Below are 10,989 nucleotides of genomic sequence, written 5' to 3' on the forward strand. Positions count from 1 at the left end.
CGCCCTTCCTAGGCTCCTAGAAAGCCTCTGGAGCCTGGGGAGGGCAAAAAAATCACACCAAAAGTGGGGGGGAGCGTTGGTTGCCCGGCCATGCACGCAGGGGGGAAGCATTGCATAGCATTATGGGTGTGGCACATGACCCCCCCCCTGCGCTCCCCCCGCTTTTGGCATGTGAACCAAAAAAGGTTTGTCATCACTGGTCTACAGTATTTGTTGAACTTGCAAAGCAATTCAGATATAATGCAACAGAGGAGAAATTTGAGATTTTTTTTTTAAGGAAGCAAAACTCTGTTACGAGTCCTTCCAGTTCGAACCAAAGCTCAATCTAGCCCTGAGGTACAGCACCTATTTCAGACTAAAGGCCACACTGGACTCCGAATGCTGGCAGCTGCATTACGCCGAATCAGATCAAAATCTAATTTGGTGTAATGCAATGCAATGTTAATTCATTTAATGAGTTTTGGTGAAGCGGGCAGGGCTTCGGGAGGCAAAAACAATACTGTATTTGGTGTATAAGACGCACCCTCTTTCTCGAGGGAAAAAGGTGCATCTTATACTCCAAAAAATACAGTACTTATTAATCTGGAATTTGCTTGACAATAATATGATCATGGTTTATATTAGGACCCATTTTTAGCAATGAAAACAAGGAACACATTTGTTACTTAGGTCAATGATGGTTAACTTAGATCAGTGATGGTTATCGTTGTCCTCCTGTGCATGCCCCATCCCCATACATGTGTACATGACCCCCCCTCGTGCTCCCCTGCCCCCCTGCACATGCACCCTGCCACCCAGCGCCCTGTTGTGGCTTCCAGGTTGGTGCAGGAGGCTTTCCGGCCCCAAAACAGAGGGAGCTGTGGGCCACCCCCCCTGCGCCATGTTTTGGGCCTGGAAATCCCCCTGCACCAACCTGGAAGCCAAAACAGGGCGTGGGGGCGCTGTTCAAGGCCCCAAAATGCAATGTGAGGTCCCCCCGTGCATGTGCCCCGCCCCAAAGACCAGCTGGCCAGGGGGAGGTTAGGGTTAGGGTTAGATTTAGGACTTAGATTTACATCCCCTTAACATGTTCTGCTTAAGAAATAGTCTCCACCCAGGTTTACCGACCATTTCATCACTTCTATAACTGTTTTATTTTTGTTAACATTTTATAAAAATAAAAACAAGGTGCTGAAGCAGCAGTCCCCAATCTTTCCAGATTGCGTGCCCTACACGGGAGCGAGGGAGCGGGGCAGTGGTGGGTTTCAAAATTTTTGGGAACCTACTCTGGGGTGTGTGGCGTCCTTTGTGGGAGTGGCTTGCCGCCCATGTGACCTGGTGGGAGTGGCTTGCCAGCCATGTGTTTTCTCCCTCTCCCTCCCTCCCTCTCTCTCTCTCTCTCTCTCCTTTTGTCTCTCTGTCCCTATTTTCTTTTTTTCTTTCATCTCTCTCTTATTTTTCTTTCTTTTTTATTTATTTATTTCTTCCTTTCTCTTTCTCTCTCTCTCTGCGTCCGTCTGTGTGTGTGTGTGTGTGGCAGTGGTGGAACCTCTTCTGTAGGTGTGGCCTGCTTTCCGGGTCCACTGGTGGAACCTCTTCTAAACGGTTCGGTAGATTTGACGAACCGGTTCTACCGAATAGGTGCGAACTGGTAGGAACCCACCCCTGGAGCGGGGATAGTTTTATGCGAATGGCAGGTGAGTGAATGGAGCTTCACACGCTCCATTCCTGGTAGTGGGCTGCAGCCCTGGGTTTGGGGACCCCAATTCAATTTCAATTCAATTCATTAGATTTATAGGCTGCCCAATCCCGGAGGACTCCGGCCGGCTGATTCTAAACGATTAGCATTTTTTCCATAGATAAAAACCTTTTCTCTATCCTTTTCTACAATATCCCTTTACCTGGAGCAAGGCATGCTTTGATGGCGGATGTGTCTAATTACTTTACTAGCTGACAACTATTACGAAAAACTTAAAAATTAATTGTTATTCATTCGCAGGTTGCTTTGATGGTTGCGAGTGAATTTTGGGAGCAAGGTGATCTTGAACGAACTGTCTTACAGCAAAATCCAATTGTAAGCATCTTACATGATACCATGCATTCAATCTTAAAAAAATAAGATTACGTGTCCACTAATTACTTTCTTCAACTCTTTCTAGCCTTTGATGGACAGAGCCAAGAGGGATGAATTACCCAAGCTTCAATGCGGTTTCATTGATTTTGTATGTACCTTTGTCTATAAGGTAAGGGATCACTTCATATCGTTCCATTTTATTATGTATGCTTTTATGTAAAAAATACAAAATATAAGATTAAATCTGCACAGAGCTGATATTTATGAAATGACAAGATGTTAATTAAACAACCAAGCAAATATATTGTATATATTTGTGAATGCTCTGAAATAGCAATAGCAGTTAGACTTATATACCACTTCATAGGGCTTTCAGCCCTCTCTAAGCGGTTTACAGAGTCAGCATATCGCCCCCACAGTCTGGGTCCTCATTTCACCCACCTCGGAAGGATGGAAGGCTGAGTCAACCTTGAGCCGGTGAGATTAGAACCGCCGAACTGCAGATAGCAGTCAGCTGAAGTGGCCTGCAGTACTGCACTCTAACCACTGCGCCACCTCGGCTCTTACGTTGAGTCCCCGAAGTATTTCCTACAAGTGTTAATATATTTTCCAGTCAAGTGTCAAACCACATGCATTACATTCCATAAAGCCAGAATACGCTTGCATTAAAACGGAAACAAATATTTAGGAATACATTCCCAATTTCCAAAGCTACATCTTCCTCTTGACTGGTGAGTTCAGTATTTGATGCAGGTTGAGACAAACTGGCAGTAGAGATGCAGGCCACTTCAGCTGACTGTTATCTGCAGTTCGGCGGTTCTAATCTCACCGGCTCAAGGTTGACTCAGCCTTCCATCCTTCCGAGGTGGGTGAAATGAGGACCCGGATTGTGGGGGCAATATGCTGACTCTGTAAACTGCTTAGAGAGGGCTGAAAGCCCTATGAAGCGGTATATAAGTCTAACTGCTATTGCTACTGCTATTATAGTGCAGTACTGCAGGCCACTTCAGCTGACTGTTATCTGCAGTTCGGCGGTTCTAATCTCACCGGCTCAAGGTTGACTCAGCCTTCCATCCTTCCGAGGTGGGTGAAATGAGGACCCAGACTGTGGGGGCGATATGCTGACTCTGTAAACCGCTTAGAGAGGGCTGAAAGCCCTATGAAGCGGTATATAAGTCTACTTGCTATTGCTATTGCTATTGCTATTAGAAATGTTAGCATTATTCTAGTGTTGTGTGTTGGAATCAACAATAGCACTTAAAAATAGTGAACTATAATAAAGGGAGGAACTCTTAAGCGCCAAAGGAAAAACTGCCAGTATAGAATGAATGAGCTTGGAGGTTTTCTAGTCCAGCCCCCACGGCTCAAGCATGAGAACCTATAATATTTCAGATAAGTGATCATCTAAAATCTTCTTTAAAACATCCAGTGATGGCGTGCCCGTGATTTCTCATTTAATCTTCTCCACCCAATTACAAAATCCAGGCAAGCCGCTTGTCCAACAATTACTATTTAGTTTAGTAATAAATCACTACTACTGAGTTAAATGATCTTTAAATGGTCTGAGCTCCGTGAAAATCTATAACATCAGAGCCTGACCCCGCCTACAAAGTTGTTTGGCGCCATTTTCTTTGTGTTTCTGGCAAGTAGGAAGGAATTTTTTTTAAAAAATGGAGTTAAAAGTCTGTGATACATACAATTAGAAGTTCTCCAGTATCAGTTCTGCCCGTGTTGGAATCAGTAATAAATCAATCATTGAGCTGAGGGTGGACATATGCCTTCGTTCTGCAAAAAGGCAGAAAAAGTCCTTGGCGCGGAGAATTCACCGAGTTGCAGGGCGGCTCACACCTTCCACCCCCAGATTTATGTTCTGGGGTTGGGTTGAATGGAGCACTTCCCAAACACAGCTTTCTCACCTCTTTCCCTATGCCCGGAGGAGAGGTAATCAAACTGTCAAACAGTTGATGGATGCTGTTTAGACAGCTTAACGCAGCCAAGGATCCGGAGCTGTTAAAAAAAAACAACTCCTCACAGACAACGCCCAAACCGGAAGTCGCGTGCCCGTGATTTCTGAAAGCAAGTTATTGCACTAGTTAATTGTCCTCACTGTTAGGAAGTTTCTCCCTGATTCCAGATCGGTTCTCTCTTTGATTAGTTTCCAACCATTGTTTCTTGTCCTGCCCTCCGGCACTTTGGAGAATAACTTGGTACAAAGTTATTTATAGGTATAAAGTATAGGTATAAATTTCCGTTGCGTAATATATGTATATACTCGACTATAGGCCGACCCGAATATAAGCCGAGGCACCCAATTTTACCACAAAAAACTGGAAAGGTTATTGACTCGAGTATAAGCCTAGGGTGGGAAATGCAGCAGCTACCGGTAAATTTCAAAAATAAAAATAGATACCAATAATGTTTTTGAATATTTATTTCAAAGAAAAACAGTAAACTAGCAGTGTATTCAATGAAATACTTCACTCACCTCATGATGCTGATGTCCCGCTGTGATGATGATGTCCCGTGCAGCCGCGGGAGCGATGTCCCGCCTCCTATGACACACGGCACAGTGATTCCTATCATTGGATCACTGTACCAGAGGAGGTGGGACATCGTTATGTGGCTACTTGCCATAACAAGGAGGAGGTGGGACATCGTTGCAGAGCGGCAGGAGGGGGAGGAAGGGGAATCCTAAGACAGCCCTGCATTACATTAGAACGTGAGGAGGGGGGATGGTGCGGTGCGCGCTGCGCGGCAAACTGACACACAGGGAAGGGAAACTCACAGGGGCGCCGGGCCATTCACAAGCGTCACCCAGCGGCATGGCCCCGCCCCTTTTTCTCCTCCATTTCGGGCAAATGACTCGAGTATAAACCGAGGCGGCTTTTTTCAGCCCAAAAAGTGGGCTGAAAAACTCGGCTTATACTCGAGTATATACGGTAAGAAATGGAAAAAAAAATATTGGGCTGATAAAGATTATTCAATCCTCTTTGTTATCCAATAAAGATTTTTCTACGTATAAAAATGCATGCGTTGCTAACCGCCAAGCTTCTGTTTCAATGGTAAACCTATGGAGCTCCATTATTTCTTTAGGAATTTTCAAGGTTCCATAAAGAAATTACCCCTATGCTTGATGGTCTTCTAAACAATCGTACGGAATGGAAAGCTCTGGGAGATATTTATGACGAGAAGATGAAAGCTCTCGAAGAAGAAAAGCAAAAACTCGAAGGAGAAGGCAAGAAAGGTTAGGCATAAATGCGCTGACTCGGGCAACCCGCGCGTACGCACAAACATTTCCGTAACATTGAGAACTTTTGCTGAGTTTGGGACTTAAAAGGTACCAAATGTAGTTTTAATCGATATAATTTCATGGTCTGCAGAACATTCCATCAGTTTCTTTGCTGCAACAGATTAACCCAGCTGTCCTTTGGGATTCGTGTGAATAATGAGAAATCATAATGAGCAAAATCTAAATATCCCAGGAGTCCATTAAATGAAGAGAGTTTAAATTGGTTTAGTCAGAAGATTCTGAAACAATATGTAGCAATAAAGCAGAAAATTCACAATCTCTTGTTTTAAAGTCTGTGCTTTTGCAGACTTTAAAACAAGAGATTCACAATCTCTTGTTTTAAAGTCTGTGCTTATCTTCAGGGGAGGGAGGGAGGGAGGAAGGAAGGAAGGAAGGAAGGAGGGAAAGGAAGGAAGGAAGGAAGGAAGGAAGGAAGGAAAAATACCAATTCACTTAAAGGAGAATCCATCTGAATGCAATCCTAATAATAGTATATTTTAGAGGGACAGTAAAGCAGCAAATTAAAAAAAAGAAGAATGCAGATAAACCAAAACTACAGAAATAAAGTATACCAATTTTTGAACCACTATATTTTTACCAGGATCATATTTAAATAAAACACAGCTGAAAAACATTTATCAGTTAACCATTTTGAATCAATCAGCTTTCTAAGTCCAAAAGTTAAAATTCTAAATTAGTCTGGCTTTTCTGGTTGCGGAACTTAAAACTATGAAAATGGTATGATTTAATGAGAATGGGCTTGCTGAATTAATTCCAATTTGTGCTACTAATTTTTTTTTAAATATTTCATTTTTATTTATTTTTGCTGTATCTTGTACACGTTTGAGGCCATAATCAAGACTATCCTGAAAATGCTGTTGGATCTCTATAACAATGGCTGTAATTCACTTTGACGCTTTTCAGACTGTTAATGACACTCATAAAAAAATCCAATGGCCCCAATCCAAGCAAGGATTTCCCATAAGTAGCCCTATTTGTTAACTTTGGAAGCATGAATCAGCCAACAGTAAGAAATCATCAGTTCACTTATATCGCTTTTTGTGTGTAAGTAGATGATAATAACGTTAGGCTACTCACACCTGATAAGGCCCAAATAGGATGAAACCAGCCATGTGGTGCTTCTTGCTGTCAATGTAATTATGTTGTGCAATGCACGCTCTTTAAAAATAAATAAAATACAGTTGAATGGACCATTACAACAGGACGTTTGGGAGGAAACTAAATAAGTAAATCGAAATTCAATCGAAAATTATACTGTTAATTATACCTCAGCATTTCCGCAGATAGCCCATGGATCAAGTTTCCATACAAATGAAAAGGAACAAAATAACATAGTAACATAGTGATCCCCGTTTTCAAATTTAAGTTTAATTCTAATGTTGGTAATGTCAATATAAGTAAACCAAAAACCAACTATTTATCATGGGGGGGGGGGGGAGATATCGTAACAAATACAATCTGATGTAATCATTTCAAATCAACGAAGAGAAAAGCTTATATTGGTCAAATACTAAAGAGGATTATATTGTCCTATCACTTAATTTTATGTTTCTAAATGTCCACTGAGACATGATGTGTGATGTTTAGGTTCCACCACAAAACCGCGGTAGACTAAAGCGCGCTCGACGAAAGCGCGTACGTGACGTCATCACAGCACGACGAAAACATCGCGCTATGAGCGTTAAATTTAAAATTAAAGCGAAAACCTTACCCTAACCCCCCAAACCTAACCCTAACCCTAACCCTTAACCTAACCCTAAACCTAATGCTAACCCTTAACCTAACCCTAAACCTAACCCTAACGCTTAACGTAACCCTAACCCTAACCCTAACCCTAACCCTAACCCTTACCTTTATGTGAATCGGCTTGCTTTAATTTTATTTTAATTTTAATTTAATTTATTTTAAAAAAATTTCGTCGCGCTGCTGATGACGTCAGGTACGCGCTTTAATCGGGCGTGCTTTAGTGGACCGCGGTTTTGATGGGTCACGTGATGTTTTATACATCTGATAATTAATCATTGGTTATAATGGGGAAAAATTGCACCAGCGTGCATTCAATGTTGTCAGCAGTGAAAAATGGGTTGAACTTTCAAATGTTTAGATGATTCTTCTGTTGCGAAGGCACACACCAATAAACCCCTTCAAAAATTAAAATGCATGCATATTTATATATGTATATTTTTTTGCATTTTATTAGTGGAAGAGGTTGGAACTGTCGAATCGGCAGATGGCAAATCGAAAACATGTGTGATCTTATAATTAAATGCAAGAAGTATTTCTGCTACAATCAAGAAATCTATCAACGTTTGCAGCGAGGTCGAGGATTTCTGTCAACATAACGGAGCCTAAACTGTTCAGTCTTTATTCATCCACAATGGAAGTGGGACATTTTCACCAAAGGAAAGTGGAACATTTTAAAGAAATGGATAATCTGAAATTACTTTGTCAAAAGTGATTGTGGACTCATTTCTTGGTTGCGGCTCTTCTCAATTAACCGTCTTTATTTAATATATTTAACCCTGTGAACTTTCAGGAAACTATAATTTTACACAACTTTCAGTTAATTTCATGATACAATTCTGTATTGCACAACACCGAGCACTGTCATTGTAGCATTGTAATTATTAATGCACAGGAGTTAAGTTTTATATTATGTTTAGTTACTTCCCCTGGAATTTTTCACGTTTACTATTACCAATAAAGGTATATAGGTCATGTCGTTTTGAAAGCTTTCTATTTTTAGCATAGGCTTATGGTTAGAAACAGGCTTGACTTCAAAAATATATCTAAATCCAGCAAAAGGATTCTAATTTAGAGAGTGCTCAACTTACCACCGTCATTGGGCCTGGAATTATGGTTGTAAGTCATTGTAGTGGTAAGTCAAGGCATCATAAGATCAGACCCGATGTCAACTCACAAAACATCCTTGATCTTTTCTTGAGTTGCCATAGGAAATGGCGGGATGGGAAACCGCTGAAACGCCACGACAGCAAAAGATAGATGCGCATTATCTCTCTCGAAACTATATCCCAGTTTACTGCGCCCGGAGGGGAGTGGCCTCTAAAACCCGTGAAATTGCCCCGTTGGTGAATGTGATTGATGACACACCCTGAGGGGAAGTGGGGGGGGAAACAGGGTCATGATTGGGGCTGTAAATTACGTGGGCTTCACTAAAACAGAGCCGAGGTGGCGCAGTGGTTAGGGTGCAGTACTGCAAGCCACTTCAGCTGTTATCTGCAGTTCAGCGGTTCTAATCTCACCGGCTCAAGGTTGACTCAGCCTTCCATCCTTGCGAGGTGGGTAAAATGAGGACCCGGATTGTTGTTGGGGGCGATATGCTGACTCTGTAAACCGCTTAGAGAGGGCTGAAAGCCCTATGAAGCGGTATATAAGTCTAACTGCTATTGCTATTGCTATATTCCCTTGGGTATGTGCCGACATGAAACTCCTAATAAATGACTGGATATTTTTTTTTGAAGCTTGGCTCTAGGCTCATGATTTAATTAGGGCATCCGTCGGAACCTTGACACCTGATTTTTCAATATATTTTTTTTTGCAGCGACTGGTAACAACGTGATTGTTAAGTGAATCCATTTTTCACAATGGGCATTTTGCTCAAAAACTGGAAGTAATGCCACAAACTGACAAAAAACATTGCAAATCATTGAGTATGGGATAATGCAAACAAGCCATAAAAGTATTTTGGGTGATTTTTCAGTTTAGCCTACAAATGTTTTCTTGACAAATGAGTTATGTCTTTTATAATTATATCTACTGTATATAATTGTCTCTTTGATAGTAATTACACATTATTCCCACATTAAGGGTGTTTAAAACAATCCGAATGGAAAATGACAAGGTGGAAGTTTTTCAATAGCAATCTGTCTTTCCCAAAGCTAGAAATAATGGGGAAAACCTGCTAACAGTTATTAGCTGCCTGCCCATGAAATCTTAAGGTCATGAAATCCAATCGTGGATTTTTATCTCTCCATATTGATTGAATTCATCACCCAATCTATATGGGCGGATCGTTTTCAGAGGCAGTTTAAGACAAGAAGGCAATGGAGAGATTTTCACTACGATCTGCTCTGGAATAAGTCTCCCGATATAAACACGGTTACAGAAATGATAAGACTTCCCAAGCATGGTAATACCTAATATGAGCTGAGGTGGCGCAGTGGTTAGAGTGCAGTACTGCAGGCTACTTCAGCTGAACTGCAGTTCAGCAGTTCGGCTGTTCAAATCTCACTGGCTCAAGGTTGACTCAGCCTTCCATCCTTCCGAGGTGGGTAAAATGAGGACCCGGATTGTTGTTGGGGGCGATATGCTGACTCTGTAAACCACTTAGAGAGGGCTGAAAGCCCTATGAAGCGGTATATAAGTCTAACTATTGCTATTGCTAGATAGATGATAGGTAGAAAAAGAGAGAGAGAGAGATGTAGGTAGGTAGGTACAGATACATAGATAGATCATAGATTGATAGATCGATAGATTGATCAATAGATAGGTGATAGACAGATAGATTATAGATAGATAGATAGATAGATAGATAGATAGATAGATAGATAGATAGATGATAGATAGATGATAAATAGATGATAGATAGATAGATAGATAGATAGATAGATAGATAGATAGATAGATAGATAGATAGATAGATAGATAGATAGATAGATAGATAGATAGGTTGACTCAGCCTTCCATCCTTCTGAGGTGGGTGAAATGAGGACCCAGACTGTGGGGGCAATATGCTGACTCTGTAAACCGCTTAGAGAGGGCTGAAAGCCCTATGAAGCGGTATATAAGTCTAACTGCTATTGCTATTGCTAATAGTTTTGTTTTTCTATCTTGAAATATACAACACGTCCTTTGGAATAAAGATGGATGTATTTACCCCCTTCACCAAGAGCGGCTAAATGTTTCCTGTATATTTTAAAGATAATGACCACGGGTTCCAAGTCTGTTCCATTAATTTGTTGCTGTTGTAGTTCTATACCTATTCCGTTTGTCCATTCCTTTATTTGTAAGCTGCCTCATCTAATGATTCTAGGTGACTGGCACAAGATAATGGTGTAAGGTAGAACTGAAATGCAACCGAGATATAAATATCCATGTTTTTCTTTATGAAATATAGATAGCAAGAGGATATTTGCCTGTACGTGATTGAATTAGATTTTGAAATTTAATAAAAATTTGTATGCCGCCCAATCCCATGGGACTCTGGGCGGCTTACAAACAAGATAAAAAGCATTTGAAAAATTAAAGATAAAAATATAGTTGTTAAAATTGTACACCATCCATTCTGTCTAAGTGGGGCTGGACATTGATCAACTGTCCCAGGCCTGCTGGAACAGCCAGGTCTTAGTGGCTTTTCGGAAGGCCGGGAGAGTGGGAAGGGTCCGGATCTCAACGGGTAGATCGTTCCACAGGGCCGGCGCAGGTACAGAGAAGGCCCTCCCCCGGGGGACCGCCAGCCGGCATTGTCTGGCCGACGGCACCTGGAGGAGGCCCAACTTGTGAGATCTTGTTGGTCGTTGGGAGGTATGTGGCAGGAGACGGTCTCTCAGGTAGCCAGGTCCTAAACCATGTAGGGCTTTAAAAGTAACGACTAGCACCTTGAAGC

At 41.6% G+C, this 10,989-nt stretch overlaps 1 protein-coding gene across 1 annotated transcript in view; it reads left to right on the forward strand.

The window, feature by feature from the left end:
- PDE6C (phosphodiesterase 6C) overlaps positions 1 to 7,701 on the forward strand; it is a 45,189-nt gene extending 37,488 nt beyond the window's left edge. The window contains exons 19-22 of the mRNA XM_087701896.1: positions 1,979 to 2,053; positions 2,139 to 2,222; positions 5,147 to 5,297; positions 7,564 to 7,701. Coding sequence (XP_087558022.1) covers positions 1,979 to 2,053; positions 2,139 to 2,222; positions 5,147 to 5,297; positions 7,564 to 7,625 — 372 coding nt within the window. The 3' untranslated portion in view covers positions 7,626 to 7,701. The remainder of the gene's footprint in view (positions 1 to 1,978; positions 2,054 to 2,138; positions 2,223 to 5,146; positions 5,298 to 7,563) is intronic.
- The last annotated feature ends 3,288 nt before the right edge of the window (positions 7,702 to 10,989 follow it).

This window comes from Thamnophis sirtalis, unplaced genomic scaffold, assembly GCF_051295495.1.
Source record: "Thamnophis sirtalis isolate CommonGarterSnake01/CBP01778 unplaced genomic scaffold, rThaSir2_p1.2 scaffold_15, whole genome shotgun sequence".
NCBI classification, from domain to species: Eukaryota; Metazoa; Chordata; class Lepidosauria; order Squamata; family Natricidae; genus Thamnophis; species Thamnophis sirtalis.